The sequence below is a fragment of the Callorhinus ursinus genome, unplaced genomic scaffold, assembly GCF_003265705.2.
Source record: "Callorhinus ursinus isolate GAN/ISIS: 27379988/994484 unplaced genomic scaffold, GSC_fseal_2.0 scaffold12, whole genome shotgun sequence".
Lineage (NCBI taxonomy): Eukaryota > Metazoa > Chordata > Mammalia > Carnivora > Otariidae > Callorhinus > Callorhinus ursinus.
The window spans coordinates 44,570,281-44,586,969 of NW_027397074.1; the positions used below are offsets into that span (position 1 = coordinate 44,570,281).

The 16,689-nt window shown below is 40.2% G+C and overlaps 1 protein-coding gene across 8 annotated transcripts in view; it reads right to left on the minus strand.

The window, feature by feature from the left end:
• Positions 1-16,689, minus strand: part of CPVL (carboxypeptidase vitellogenic like) — a 142,539-nt gene that overhangs the window by 60,976 nt on the left and 64,874 nt on the right. For all 8 annotated transcript variants that reach the window (XM_073899004.1, XM_073899005.1, XM_073899009.1 and 5 more), the window contains 2 exons: positions 11,789-11,887; positions 10,028-10,201 (listed from right to left, as the gene is read on the minus strand). In XM_073899004.1, coding sequence (XP_073755105.1) covers positions 10,028-10,201; positions 11,789-11,887 — 273 coding nt within the window. The remainder of the gene's footprint in view (positions 1-10,027; positions 10,202-11,788; positions 11,888-16,689) is intronic.

Sequence of the window (16,689 nt, forward strand, 5' to 3'; positions counted from 1 at the left end):
AACTAAGCCCCCCAGGACAATTCAACCTTTAAAAGTATAAGCACGTGGGGGGAGGAACTGGCATTTGGAGATGGTACCTCCTGAATTTGCAGTGGCCTTCCAAACAACTTAGCAACAGAAGCAACTTCAAATCCAAGGACAAGGCTTTGCTTTTGATCCAAATGGCCTTTAGGTATATATAGAGCTGTAGCTCCTGTTGGTTGAAATAATGGTTTCACACAGGAAATACACACACACACACACACACACACACACACATTCTCTCTCATGTACACTTATATAGCTCATATATTTTTGGGAAGGCAAGAACTATAACCAGATAAAGGGAGGTTAAAAACATATTCAAAAAATTTTTTAACAAGAATCATCACAAGAACAGTGTAACTTCTTTATCAGAAAGGGCCAAAGGACGAGGGCGTGGAGCATTACAAAGAACAGGCTATTCAAAGCCAATAGCTGTTACGGAGCATGGGCTGCATTTCCTAGTTAGAGAGACCCTTTCTACTCCCTACCACATTTTATTATTTTAAGAGTCAAGATACATCTTATAATCAATGTATGAGAGTGTACTTGTTTTTGTTTTTAAAAAATGCTGCTTAAAGAGAAAGGAACATAATACACGTAATCAATGGTAATCAGACTGGTGAAGTACCTGCAGTTACTAAAATAAAATCTGAGTTTATTGTAAAAACAGCTGTGGTATAAATGAACAAACCTCCTGTCTTTTTTCTATCATTCTCTCCTATTTTCCCCTCCTTTCCTTCCAAGTTCATTCACACTACTATGTGGTAGGCGCTATACCAGGCAACTAAATCAGAACCTTTGGTGGAGCGGGCGATGAATAGGTTTTTTTTTTTTTTTTTTTTTTGAGGCTTCCCAGGTGCTTCTAAAGCTAAAGGAGCAATGTAAACTATAGCCAGAGTGGAAATGCAGTTTCAGAATGGTAGCAGAAGGGCAAATTAAAGGAAGTAAAATGTATTAGGCAACATCTATTCTCTATGAAGCCCTCTGACATTATTTCCTTTCTCCCATGACAATTAAATTTTCTTTTTTTTTTTAAAATAAGATTTTATTTATTTATTTATTTGACACACACAGAGAGAGAGAGAGAGTGCACACCAGCGGGGGAGCAGCAGAGGGAGAGGGAGAAGCAGGCTCCCCACTCAGTAGGGAGCCAGTTATGGGGCTTGATCCCAGGACACTGGGATCATGACCTGAGCCGAAGGCAGATGCTTAACCGACTGGGCCACTCTGGCACCACCCCCCCCAACCGTGACAATTCTTTCATCATTAAAGTTTATTGAGTGCCTACTACGTGTCAGACACTGTGCTAGGTGCCCTGCAGAGAGTGGTGAATAAGAAGGTAACATGGCTGCCATTATTATGCTTATTATCTATGAGACAAATAGATTTTACAGATTAGGGAGGGAAAATTTAAATTCTAGGCAGCTTGACACATGACACTGAACACACCTTAACACGAAATATCAGGGAGCTGGAATAGAAGATGATTTGTAAGGTAAATTTATTGCCCACTAATGGGCATATAAGGTGAGGTAGAAAAAGATTATTTTAATTACCTACTATTTTGGATTATGTAATCAATGTCTCCCCGTGAGGAAAATTGATTGAATTCTCTGTGAGAGTAGATAAGTGTCTTTGTCTCCCCTATAATGCCTTGCAAATCTCTGTCATATGCTGAGGGAGTTTAAAGGCATGGCCATACTAAGCAGTCCACATGCTCAAAAACATGGTCAGTTAAATCTCTGCAAAGCACAGTCTGCCTCTTTCAAAATTATGTATACTATATATACATGTATACTATATATATTATATATACTATATATATGGCAAGGAATTATTATACTGTATCTGTAGGTTAGGAAGCATTAGGAAGCATAAGCAGACATTCACAAATGCACCAGCTACCCTAAGAACCAGTGTGTTACCAGTATCAGTGAATCTACCCAGAGTACTTCCCTGTCCCAACCCTCTGTCTACCCCACAGAGAGAACCACTACCCTGAGATTTACGTTTAGAATTTCCCTACTTTTGAAAAAAGGTTTTACTTCTTATGCATGTATCTCAAAATAATATATTGTTTATTTTCGCTTGTTTTCGTGTTTTATTCTCTACGTGTTCTTCTGCTCACGGCAGCATTATTCGTAATAGTCAGGAAGTGGGAATAACTGATGAATGGATGAATAAAATGGGGCATATCAATACACTGAAATAGTATTTGAAAATAAAAAGGAATGAGTACTGATACGTAGCTACATGGATGAACCTGAAAACACTGTGATCAGTGAAAGAAGCCAGTTACAAAAGGCCACATATTGTAGGCTTCCATTTATATACAATGTCCCAAATAGGCAAATCCATAGAAACAGTAGAGTAGTAGTTGTCAGGGGCTGGAGAAAGGGAGAATGCGGGAGTTACTGCTAAAGGATAAGGGATTTTTTTGGGAGGTGACAAAATGTTTGGAAATTAAATAGTGGTAATGGTTGCAAACATTTGTGAATATCCGAAAAACCACAGACTTGAACATTATAAATGGGTAAATTCTTCAGTATGTGAACTGTATCCCCAATAAAGCTGTTAGGAAATAGTATGAAGAATTCCTACCCTTTAGGTAGCCTTCAAATTATTAACATCTAACATAACCAGAAATCATTAAAACCAGAAAATTAACATTGATATAAACCATTTTCTATTCTACAGATTTTACTCAAAATTTTCCGTTTGTCACCTAATAATCCTTTTCTGGTTCTAGGTCACATATTGTATATATTCAAGTTTCAAGTCTCCTTAGTCCTTCAGGTTGGTTTTTTGTTTTTTGTTTTTTTTTCTCTTTATTCCTCCTCCTCCTCCTTCTTTCTCTCCCTTTCTTTGTTTCCCCTTCCTTCCTTCCTCTCTCCCTTCCTGCCCTCCCTCCCTTCCTCCTTCCTTCGTTCCCTCCCTCCCTCCCTCCTTCTTCCTTCCTCCTTCTTCTTCTTCCTTGGTCTTTCATGACCTTTTGACAAGCACTAGCAATTATTTTGTGAAATATTCCCCAATTTGAGTTTGTCTGATGTTTCCTCATATCAAATTCCTGTTAGATGCTTTTCTGAAGAATATCACATTAATGTTACTGTGTCTTCTTAGTATAACACATCAGAGGCCTATAATGTTGATTTGTCCCATTAACAGTAATGTTAACTTAGGTCATATATGCCAGGTTAACTTAGGTTCCTATATGCCAGGTTTCTCTACTGTAAAGTTACTAATTTTCTTTTCATCATAAATATGTTGAAGGGGAATACTTTGGGACTATGTTGATACCGTTTCTCGTCACAGTTTCACTCACTAAATTTAGCATCCATTGGTGATTCTTGCCTGAAACAACTTTTACCGTACTATTTGTCAAATCATGATTCCATTATTCTTTACAGTTAGTAACTGGAATTTCCCCCATTCATCTTTTAAAATTTGTTGATGCCATAATGAACTCTGATTTTTAAAGCAATGTGTATTCTGTTTTATGAAATAGAATAATGCTTATTGTAGGCTCTTGGTAGATTTTTACCAAGTCAAGAAAGTCTCATACTGTGTGCTAGGCTGAGTAATTCCTCCTCCCCAAAGATACCCAGCCCTACTCCCTGGAACCTGTGAATGCCACCTTGTATAGCAAATAAAAAATGAAGGAAGGAAGGAACAAATGAACAAAGGTACAAAGGAAGGAGGAAGACAGACTTTGCAAATGTGATTAAGTTAAGCATCTTGAGATAGGGAGATTATCCTGGATTATCTAGGAGGTCCCTAAATGTAATCTCATGTAACCTTATAAGGGGGAGGCAGAAGAATATTTGACCATAAACCAAAAGAAGTCCATGTGACCACAGAGGCAGAGATCGGAATGATGTAGCCACAAGCCAAGGAATGCCAACAGCCACCAAAAGCTGGAAGTGGCAAGGAATGGATTATCCCATAGAGCTTCCAGAGGGAGTGGAGCCCCACTGAGACCTTGATTTCAGCCCAGTGAAAGTGACGTTAGATTTCTATCCTACAGAATTGTGAAAAAATAAATTTTTGTAGTTCGTGCCATCAAGTCTGTGGTAATGGTATTACAGCAGCTGTAAGAAACTAATACAGACACTATTCCTAGTTTGCTAAAAATTTTATCGTAAATGCGTTATAATTTTATTAAAAATCCACTTTTTTGCATCTATTTGGATGAAAAAAATTTTTTTTATTTTTTAACATTCACTATATATGTAGTTTTCATCCTTTTTTGAACATAACTTTTTTGATACACAAGTTATATGGATTTACATTTTTATTTATATTTTTTGGGTATTTGTATGTATATCGTTATTACTGATTTCTAAATTTCATGGTATATGGTCAGAGAGTATGGACTGTATGATGCAAATTCTTTAAAATACTTGAGACTTGCTAATTATTATGTTTAGAGGTATATATATATTCATTAGATCAAGCTGGCTAATTATATTATCCAAATCTTCTTTGTCTTACTATGTCTCATTTTGGTTAATTTCTTCTAATCTGTGAATTTTATTGGCAGCAATGTCTAATCTGTTCTTTATCCCAAGCACTAGGTTTTAAATACAACAACTGTATTTTTCATTTTTAACAGTTCTTACTGCTTCTCCTTCAGGTTGGCCTAGCCATATTTGATGGTTCTTTGTTTACTGCTTATTTTTAAACTTCTTTTCTATGTGTTTAAATATTTCATACCTAGTTAGTTATCTTCTATCCCTTATAGTTCCGATACCTGCAGTGCCTTGGATATTCACATCTTTTGTAGTTGTTTCTGCTTATCCTCAGCAATGGGAGCCTGTTTACCTGCAGAGTGGGTGATTGTTGATAATGAGCTTACTTTTGTGTTGAACTTAGCTAATAAAAATCTGAAAACCCCAAATATCTCCAGGTGTTGTGTATTTGCTTTTGTTGGTTGCCAGAGTTCACTACCAACACGGGACCATTTAGCCCCTCATGTGTCCCAGGCTTGGCACCAGGCCCTCAGCTCAGCAACTTTACCTTACTTGGGCCCATGGTCCAGTCACTAATTGCAGAGCTGAGGACATTGATCTTTAGGGCCACCCTGTGTTACTGCTCCTGTTCCACAGAATTCAGTACCCTATCTTTGTTTTCCTTTGTTTCTGCTTTCTTTTTTCACTTTGAGATCTGCTTTTGCTAAAAGCATGGCAACTATATTTGTCGCAATTTCATCTGAATTTAGTTGTGTTTCAATGAAGGGGTCTTTCAGTGTCTACTCTATCATTGTGCTGGAAGTAGAAATTGAGTCTACCTTTTATCAACTATACTGGTATCTATCTCTTTCACTAGGCAGACAATCAAGTCTTTTTTGTTTTTTAATTCACGAGCTTTACTTTTTTAGAGCAGCTTAGGCACACAGCAAAGTTGAGCAGAAAGTGAGACCGGTTCCATTCTCTCCCCTATCCCCACATATGCACAAACTCCCCCACCATCACCTTCCCCCACCCTAGTGGTACGGTTGTTACAATACAGGAACCTACCCTAATACATTGTTATCACTCAACATCCCTAGTTTACATCAGGGTTCACTCGAGGTGGTATATAGACAATGGATTTTGACAAATGCATAATGACATGGATCTACCACTGTAATATCATACAGAATAGTTTCACCACCCTAAAGATCTTCTGTGCCCTGCCTATCCACTTCACCCTCCTCCCTAACCCCTGGCAACAAGTTAACCTTTGACTGTCTCCATAGCTTTGCCTTTTCCAGAATCTTATATGGTGGGAAACCTACAGTGTGTAGCTTTTTCATATGGACTTCTTTCATTTAAGTTTCCTCCATGTCTTTTCATTGCTTGACAGCTCATTCTTTTCAGTGCTGAATAATATTGTCTAATTGTCTACACTACCCAGTTTATCCATTCACCTACTAAAGGACATCTTCTTGCTTCCAAGTTTTGGCAATTATGAATAAAGCTGCTGTAAATACCTGCATGAGGGATTTTCTGTAGGCATGATTTTTCAATCCATTAGGGTAAATACCATGGAGTGTGAATACTGGATTATATGGTAAAAGTTGTTTAGTTTTATAAAAGAAAAACAAACAAAACCACAAGCAAACAACAAACTGCCAAACTGTCTTCCAAAGTGGCTATACTATTGTGCATTCCCACCAGCAATGAATGAGAGTTCCTGTTGCTCTGCATCCTCCCTAGCACTTGGTGCTGTCAGTGTTCTGGATTTTGGCCATTCTCATAGGTGCGTAGTGGCATCTCATTGTTTACATTTGCAACTCTCTGATGACATGTCATGTAGAACATCTCTGCAAAGGCTTACATGCCATCTGTGTATCTTCTTGAGTGAGGTTAAGGTCTTAAGACTTGGGTGTGTTAAGGTCTTTGACCATTTTTTAATGGGTTGTTCATTTTCCTATTGTAAAAACTTACAGTTCAGGTTTTTCTACCTTGGCATTGGTTGCGACGGAAGTTTCTACTCAGAGCAGTTGTGGTTCTCTGTGTCAGCCTCTTTACAACTTGTGGAGAAGCAGTGTGCCCTCTGACCTCACTTCTCTCATCGATCTAAGAAGAGTTGTTGACTTTTCAGTTTGGTTAACTTTTTACTTACTCTTCAGATCGAGTGGTAAATTCTAAGCTCCTTACGTGCTGAACTGGAAACCAAAAGTCTGTTAAGTCTTTCTTATTTTTGTGTTTTTCAGGGTTTCTTATATAACTTTTGTATGTATCAGGTGCTTAAGGACTATCGCCAAAATTTGTTGAACATCATTGGTAATAGCCTGTATTTTCAAGCACTTTCTAACCACTAGTCATTATTCTAAGTGTTTTTACATATGTAATCCATTTAAACCTCACAAGAACTCACCTATAAGTACTATTATTATCCCCATTTTACAGATAAGAAAGCTGAAGAACAGAGAGGTTATAAGTTATCTTCCTCCAGAGGAACACAGCCAGTGAATGGTGAGCCAGAATTCAAACTCAAAATATTTAAGAACCCATGCTCATAACCATCATGCTTTATGACCCAGCTAACTCTAAAAATCCTCATAGTATTGTAATCTGACTTAATCATGAGAATTCCAATAGTCCAACGGGTTATTTCTTCTCCTACTTATTTTGGAAACTGCTAGTATATTTCAATTTACCGCCCAAACATCTGAAGTTAATGGAAGAGAATGACTTTGAGTACACATTCCCTGTAAGTCATTACAAGAAAAGGATTATGTTTCTATGAAGCTCACACAGAAACTGATGTGCCACAGGCGTTCTCTTCGTTCCCAGAAACTGATGAAGGTCTTCCTCAGCCCATCAGAGATACTCCACATTGCCTAAAATGAATCTAGTACTGGAAAAAGATGTCCATGTTCCTATGAATAGAAACATGTATGCTATTTTCTATGACAAATTAGCACTGAGACTTGCATAAATATAATTTTGAGGGTACTAATGTTTTAAGACAACATAGGTTATTCTGATTCTATTGCACATACATTGAGGTTCACCACCATTAACAGACAACAAGCCAAAGATAATCATTGCCCAGTAGGCAACATCAGCTGTAGCAATGAATATGTAGTCTGTTTCAGCAGCAGTCACTTTTGGTCTGCGCTCAGACTGACTGCATACTTTGTTCTCTTTCTTTATGGAAGCATGGTTTATCCGTACCACCAATCTATCCTCTTTTTTTCTGACAACTGATTAGGAGTTTAAAGTTTAAAGAATATTCTGATTTCATTGGAATTCATTTTGGTAGGTTTAAGATACATGGGAAACAGGGACAGAGATGTTTACATATCGAAATAGTGGATCATTTTAATCAATATATTCTTCATCAATCAAGGGGATACTCTATGGTGATTAGTCAGTATCAGGAGAGTTTTTATCATCAGGTGAGCTGCATGTTCCTCCCTATCCTCCCTTGGCTGAGAAAAGAATCATATTCTAGTGAGATTTAGACAGTGAGAAAATGTATCTCCCAAAGGCACAAAAAATGTACGTAGAACTTCCTTATCTGCTCTCCACTCAAAAAAAACCCCCCACTTCGTATTCTTTAATATTATATTATAGCCCATTGTTTATGTCTTGAAAACACAAGTGCTTGGCTCTTTTTGGCCTAATGAATTTGTAGATAATATCTAATGAATCACGGACAAATTTACTAGATATATCTTTGATGTAGCACTAATTTATAGAACAGATTTTTCATTCATTCATTCATTGGTAATTGACATCTGCTCCAGGCTGGTGTTGGAATGGACAGCCTGCAATGACATTCCAGGATGCTAAATGTGGCCACAGCAGTAGAGACAACATTGTCTGAGAGCTCAGAGACAAGGACAACCAACTAAGTGCTTTAAAAAGGTGTGCAGAGGGGCGCCTGGGTGGCTCAGCTGGTTCGGCATCTACCTTTGGCTCAGGTCATGATCTCAGGGTCCTGGGATGGAGTCCTGTGTTGGGCTCCCTGCTCAGCGGGGAGTCTGCTTCTCCCTATACCCTTCCCCCTGCTCATGAACTCTCTCTCTCTCTCTCTCTCTCTGAAATAAATAAAATCTCTCTAAAAAAAAAAAAAAGGTGTGCAGAGAAGGCTCCTAGTAGGCAAGCACTCAGGACCCCGATGGAACCAAATACAAGGACGGTTGAAATTCTGACCTCATCTAGCTAGACTCTTTCTTTCTTAGAAAGTATTTCATCAAATTCTGCAAATTTATAATGGGTTTGTAGGCTGCATGCCATTGACCTTAGATTTTTTTTTCAATAAGGGTTGTATGTCGAGGGACTCAACTAGAGCTGTGTACTAGAGACAGCACCAAAACATGGGCCTTCGAGGTCTGGCATAGTTCAGAACACAATCTAGTAAGGGTACCTTGGGCGATGGACTCCCCGCATAGTACTGACGGCTGTACACAGAACAATCCCCAAGGGAAAGTATTCCTAACATAGACCTTGTAGACATGTGTATTCCTCATGGCAGAAAATGGTAGTAAAGAGGTTGGTTCGAATTAAAGTAATATATTAGGAGAATTTTTTGACCAATAGAACTAAAGAATCCTGAGGGGAGGCTGTCTTTTTTCTAATTCATACAAAGGTGTGTTGATTATTGGCTGCCCTGGTTTTTGTTCATCCCTAACATTACTCTTGCGTCTGCCAGGAACTAGAGAGGAGGTGGCTCATCTCAGGTGGTGGTGCCCTCTATCATGAACACACTTAGCCTGTGGAGGTGCCCCACAAACCAGGCCTAGGACAGAGGATAACAGCTCAGGAAGATCAGGGGAGGAGGTGAGAATAGTAGTAGCAGGAAAGAAATTCATAGGATGACTTTTCCCTACATCCCTTGCTCTTGGTATCTTTCCCTCATGGTGAAAATTCTAGGGTCCATGCCCCATCTGCCTGCATTTTCAGGGCTTCATGCTTTTACTTTCCTTGGGTACCTCCAGCTGCAAATCAGGCAGAACATCTCAGATAAACAAAGTGCTTGAATTTATACTCCTCAAAACAGGGACCTTTTCTCATTCATTGTTTCAAGCTAACAGTCTAGCACTGTTTTAGGCTTAAAGCAGATACTGAAAAAATTGTTACAGAGCAATGGAAATGAATACAATTATGAGGTAAAATGCACTTTTTGGAATAACCAGTTGATTTCATTTACCCCTGACTTCACTGGGATTAATATTATAAAGCAAGCAATAAGGCAAAATTGGCTTCCACAGGCCAGTCATCTTGGCTCTGCTGTACTTCTTTTCTCCAGAAATGATGAGACGTGGCATGTGCCAAAGAGAATTTCATTTTAAGAAACTATCAAGGGATAGTTACTTAATTAGGAGGCCAAAATAAAACTTAATTCAAAGAAATCAAACCAGTCTGAGGGTTGTTATTTGTATTTGGAAAATATCCTAAAAGTAAAAACAAAATGGCAGAAGTTGAATTACAAACAAGAGAAAGTCACTTCCACTCTGGGTAATCTAAAAAGTTCCTGAAATAGACAGTAACTGAAGTAATTCTCTTACCTTGTAATTGTTCATGAGTTCAGCTAACCAGAGCTTAACGGACTTCACTGTATCTTCTCGCATGTACTTTTCAACCTCGGATCCATCACTAAAGGTTCGGTTTCCCACATGGATGGCTTGCCTCACTTGTGGGAGGGACAAAAATTTCCCATAGTAATTTTGGTCCTCAGGTTCCTGGCAGAAGGCGACATCAGAAAAATATTAGGGAACATGACTGGGTGGCAGGAACAGCATGCTGGGAAAGCTGCAAATTTCTCCTAACATAAACCATAATGAACAAGATGAGACATGACTATCAACTGGTATCCACACTGAAATTTTTAATTTGGGGGTTCTGAGGGAATTTACATTTTACTAACAACAAAACTGGATGATCTGATATTTTCAGAGCCAGTGCCCTATTTGCATTTAAATGCTCGATTTTCCTTTCTTGGTAAGTCATCTTCTACAATCTCTGACTCCCCTCAACCTCAAGGACCCCATTTGAGGCAAACACAGGGAAAACGAAGAAGAGGTGAGATTATCAAAAGCAATTTGCTCCTTGTCTGAGGCTCTATGGGACAAAAGTCAAATGGACCACAGGAGCCAGGGTGGTGGTCTGGTGGGTTAAAAGCTGAGGCTTTCTTTTCCATGTTCTGCTGTTTGTTAAAACCACACGAATAAAATAATCAGCTAACCATAACTGAAGGGGGGAAATATGCCAAGTGTAAAAACAGATGACTTTATGAAGGACATGAGACAAAAGAAAAGTTGTCCATGAGCCTTACTCAAAAAAAATGTGCATAAAAGTCTGTGATATTGTAAAGTCTATGATATTCATCATACTAAAAGAAAAAAGGTATAAATTTTTTTTTAAATTACAAAAGGATAAAAAAGAATTTGAGATCAACAATTTTGTGCATCCTCAATTTTTGCTAATCTTTTGAATATATTACTTTGTAAAGGAAAAAGAAATGTGATTACAAATCCTGTTTCTCTCTGGCCTACCATGTTTTTCTCTTGGTAGAATCTAAATCCAAAACCACAGGGTTGGCAGATTCTAATGAAATTAGCTTTATATTTTATTTACAAAATAGTTCATAAATGAGGCAGTTTTAAAAACAAGATGTATTGTCATACACACTAGATAAAGATGATACAAATCCAAATACCCACCTTGGCTCCTTTTGTTTGATTTGATTAATTCTGCACAGAAGACATCAACTTTGGCCTACTTTTATAGAAGAAAACTACTTGAATATTTTGAGAAATATTCTAAAGGGCTTGAAGTGAGGGCCATACTAAGTGCACAAACCATCTTAAGTTAAAAGTAAGACAAAGCAAATATTTTCCTAAAAGCTTTGGCAGTTTTGATTATCCAAGCTGTTTTAAGTATAGAACAAATAATGTGGACATTTTCAAGAAACTCACTACAGGCTTGGCGTTCTGGAACCTAATACCCAGAACTGCAATCCTGGCCTCAATCCTTGACAAAAGAACTTCTGTATAACAAGCTCTACGGGGGGGGGGGGTAAATTGTGTTAATCAGAGATTATTTTGAGTTATCTGGAATATCAGACATTCTTGATGGTCAGATTATAACATATACAACATCGGTTGGGGGGGGGAATCCTATAGATTAGTAGACCAAATAATGCAATACAGTGAGGACATATTTATCTGGTATAAAGTCACCTATAGTATTTCTCAAATGGGAAGAAGTCTGGTTTTGCCAAAAGTTTTAAGCAAACACTATCCTCTTTTTAAAAATGTTGTCATTACCTCGCACCGTAATATGCTGTAGTAACTAGGACATCCTGTGATATTCTGGAAGTAAGAAGGGTTATTTGTTAGGTCACCATCTAGCAGTTTATCCAGTACCTAGGTCAGGAGAGAGAGAGAGGAGGAAAACATCAGGGTTGGTAAAAACACACAGGCACTCGTCATTGCATTGATTCAATAGTTTTCTCATTCCTGCATCGTTTCATCAGTGACCATTTATTGCACCTCTTCTCTGTGCTAGACACTGTCCCAGGCACTGGGGACACAGCCACGGGAACAAGAGAGCGCAAGTCCTCCGTCCCGGAGCTTATATCCTTGAGGGGGACAAGAAGCAAGCACTCATAGGAAAAACATGGAGTATGAGAGTGATAAGTGTTAAGGAGAAAACTAAAAAGGAGAAGGAGAGTAGGAAGTGTCACGGCATGTGTGGGCCTGTGTGTGTGGGCGTGAGTGCAAGGTGCACTGCAGGGAGGGGGAAACACAGGTCTCACTGAGAAAGGTGGCATTTGACTAAACACCTACAGGAAGGCAGGAAGTGAGCCATGCAGACATCTAGGGAAAGAACATTCCAGGCAGAGGAAACAGTGAGCCCAAAGGCCTTATAGGGAAGGGCTGACATAACATGGATCATTGACCATTCACCCATAGTACGAGGAGAGAGGGCAGAGGCTACGGACATACCTGCCGGTGCTTGGAACTGGCAGAAGTTCCCTTGGGACTTCTGACTTTAAAAACTGGTTATCAGGGGCGCCTGGGTGCCTCAGTTGGTTAAGTGACTGCCTTCGGCTCAGGGCATGATCCTGGAGTCCTGGGATCGAGTCCCACGTCCGGCTCCCTGCTCAGCAGGGAGTCTGCTTCTCCCTCTGACCCTCTTCCCTCTCGTGCTCTCTATCTCTCATTCTCTCTCTCTCAAATAAATAAATAAAAATCTTGAAAAAAAAATAAAAACTGGTTATCAGCGGAGGTGAGGGCAGTCAGCATGGTTGTATGCCCTTCTCTAGTCATGTGTAGACAGGTGCTTTTAGCCAGGATGGTGGTTTGGCCAAAGGAGCTGGGCTGACCTGAGTTTCAGTTGGGTAATGAAAGAAACTGAGACTTGAAGGGTTAAGGATCATGACTCGGGAGTGGGATCAGTGGGCTGAGATTGCAGGACTGTTCTCTGAATTGGTACATTCAGAGGAGTAAGATGGCGTGATGGGGATCTGAGGCTGTGGAGTGATTGTCAGATTTTTTTTTTTTTTTTTTTTTTTGTAGTGAGACTGAGCAGCTAAGGTCAAGAGGAGAATAAGATCATCGAAAGAGAGGAGACTAAGGAACTGAAGGGCCAGGTATTGAAAGGATCCTTCACGCAGACACTGCAATCACTAGAAATGATGACAAGCGTGATGCCCTTGAGACAGAATGACAGTGAGGCGTTATCAGGGATGGGAAGGAGAAAGCCAGAGGGTGGTAGGTAACTGTAAGGAGTGATGGGTGGGATCATGTGAGAATGTGAGAGTCACAGCTCAGTGCTTCTGGAGGGACAGAACATGATCCGAAGGCAGCAATGAGGAGCAAGAAGGATGCCCACTCTACCCATGAACCAAGTGGTACAAAGTAGCTAAGACAGAACACAGCCCCTGCTTGAGAGGGGAAGTGACAGCAGCAGGGGAGAAGCAGGTTTTGGGTGGAGCAAGAAGATGAAGGGAATACTTACAAAAGAGATTGAGAACATTGGGACGTTTTGGCATGAGGATATTGAGTCTGTAAGGGGCTCTTGTAAAAAGGATGAATTCGACACATTGTCAAAACTAATGATCAGGTGTGATTTTAGGTTTTCTTACATGGTAAGAATTCAGGACAGTAGTATCCTAGTTTTACAGGTGAGAAAACGGAGGCACACAGAGGTTAAGTCACTTACCAAGGATGCCTCACTAATAATGTCAGAGGAGAGACTCAAGCCCAGGCCATGCCTCTCCAGCCTACATGCTCCACCCCCCACCCGCTAGCTCTCCAAGGGGCAGACTGCCGTCTCTCTTAGTCTTCACCTCTTTCTGGCCATGCATTTGGGTTTAATATAAAATTCCATTATTTTATTAGATTAGTCTTCTTTACCAAACATGAAGCAACTCAATTTATCCAAGTGGCTATTGCCACAGGGCTAGAGACCAAGTATGAAAAGGATCGTCCTTGTGGAAAGGCGGGGGGAGTAGTAAGTATGCTCTAGAAATGCTATGGTCACTCAGGACCACTGGCTGCGCACTGTGCACTGCCTTGGGGATGCCTGGCTGAGGGGTAGAGAACCCGCCAAAGTGCTGGTTGCCAAGCTGGATAACCACACTTGGGCTGCATTTGGAGAAACAGCCATCTTTATTCTAGCACAATGGTGGCATCCACTTGCCCAACCTTGAATCCACAGGACTCTGTCAACTCAGAGGAGGTGTCTTTTTCTAACTTGTCCACCCAGAGGCAACACCATAGGCTAGTGGTAGTCCTGAATATAGGTGGCATTTTTTTTTTATCCTTAGAAATTATCTTCAACAGGGGCGCCTGGGTGGCTCAGTCGTTGGGCGTCTGCCTTCGGCTCAGGTCATGATCCCAGGTCCTGGGATTGAGCCCTGCATCGGGCTCCCTGCTCCGTGGGAAGCCTGCTTCTCCCTCTCCCACTCCCCCTGCTTGTGTTCCCTCTCTCGCTGTGTCTGTCAAGTAAATAAATAAAATCTTAAAAAAAAATTATCTTCAACACCAATGGGAATATAAATTCTACCCTTAAAAATGGATCTGATTTCAGAAAGAGTCAAAAATCATTTCTTGTCAAACAAGTGAGGTGGGTGGTCAAGACCTGTGAGATCCAGGTTTTGGTCAAAATTTGTTTCACAGAAAGAACTTTGTGATCCAGAACATTGTCACGGCAAGGGGGACAATACAGGGCCAGAGATGGGTGCATCTTGCAGAATGTCTGAATGTTCCAGGATTTTTACAGACTGCATGGAAGTTACCACTGGAGAATACCAGGGTGGGAGTCGGTGGGGGTGCGGAAGGATTCCAGTCCTAGGCCTGCCACAGTCTATTACGTGGTTTTTGGCCACTGAATGCAGTCCCTCCTGGCCTCAGCCTCCTCATCAGTGAAGAGTGGATGTGTGCATGTGTGTAGGGGCAGAAGACAGTCTATAAAATTCCCTCCAGCTCCAAGTTACTGCTTTTTTATTAACCAAATCATATTAAGGGATCAGAGCATCCAACAGGCTTTATTATTTAGGCTTGTGATTTTGACATTGTACTCTCTCGGGTCTCAGGATTTCTCCAAGCCTTCTATTACATACGCTGAAACACATTTTACCACTACTGGCTTACTTTCCTAAGTATCAGCTTATCTATTTCCCTTAAAATAAAACAAAGATTATTAAGTGAACTCATCACTCAAGATATTGGATCAATGGTCATGGAGACATTGCATACCTTCCTAGGTTTGTTGTTGTTGTTGTTTTTGTCTTGTTTTGTTTTGGGTTTTTGTGCCTTTTGCCTTGTTTTCTGATGAATCTAGTTTGGGAGAGCTCTAACCTCATGGGCCAGCTTCTCATTACCTCTGAATACACAAAATGACCTGAACTTTTCAACAGTTTCGTTAATCCTGCCGGTGCTCAGGCTGCTGCAGCATGCAGCAAGGACATCTTTCTGCTTTCCTTACCCCTTACGGTCCATCAGATGTTCTTCCTCTTGACATCACTTAATCCCTGTATGCTTCTTCAAAAACACATTAAGTTTCTCACTTGCCAATTGGTCTCACATGACGTAACATTTGATATTAATTTTAAATTCTAGAGGTTCAATCCTTTTACCCTTTCTGCCTACTAAACAGCCTAAAACCAGACCTGAAAATAGTGTCATTGCACATCGAAGAGGGATCTTACATGTCCCCGTAAGATCCCTTTTCCTTTGCATTTACAATTGCACAGAAATTCTGAATCCGCACTCTGCAGCCACACCAGGTGTCCTGGCACAGGCACACGGGAGGCTGTTGGCATCTTGAGGGATGGTTTCAGCTGCACATCTTGTTGCTGTCAGAACTGATGGTAAGGGCATTCACTGCTTTGGGGATTTCAGGCAGGGCGAGGCACCCCGCTTGTTAAATGGAGCTTAACCTTGTTACCCCATTCTCCCTGAGTTTGTATGTCTCCTGTTTTGATCTGAACCAGCTGACCTGCAGTGCCTAGAAGACTATTAATATCAGGCCTCAGCCTTAACAACAATAATGCCATTAGGTAAACTAGTACAGGATGTGTTCCCAAGAACAAAAACACTAAGGTCCTCCAAATGCAATCCTTGCCTCATTTACTAATATGTGAAACATGATGGCTCTATGGTAAAGGTGGCAAACAAACAAACAAACAAAACAACCTAAAAAAGATAAGTGATACACGATCTTTGTCTGCACTGGCAAAACCAAACCAAACCAAACCAAACCAAAAACTCAAACTCCCGTATGTTAATATTTAGTATAGTCTCAGATTTTAAATAACTCCCCCCATCTCAACAAAAAGGGCAAGGAATAGAACCATATTATTTGATTCTCAAATTCAATTTTAGGGGAGCATTGCGACAATATTTACAAATACCAACAGCTCTTTGTAAAAGTTTCAAATCACTAGACTTCATCGTCTTTGTTCCTGACACACAGAAACATGTGACATTTGTCACACACTGAGGCCACATCTCCAGCTGGAAGGCCGTGTGTGGGTATCACCCTTCTGAAGGGTTTCGAGCATATGCTGAAGCATGTGTATCTACTTTCTGGGTCGCCTTTCTTCTGATTTCCTTGTGATAGGGCATGCCTTTAGGGCCTACACAGCATTTAAAGAAATCAAAACAGTTAATGAAAGACATAGCTAGATAAACACTCCAAGGTGATCGCTGGTTTAAAA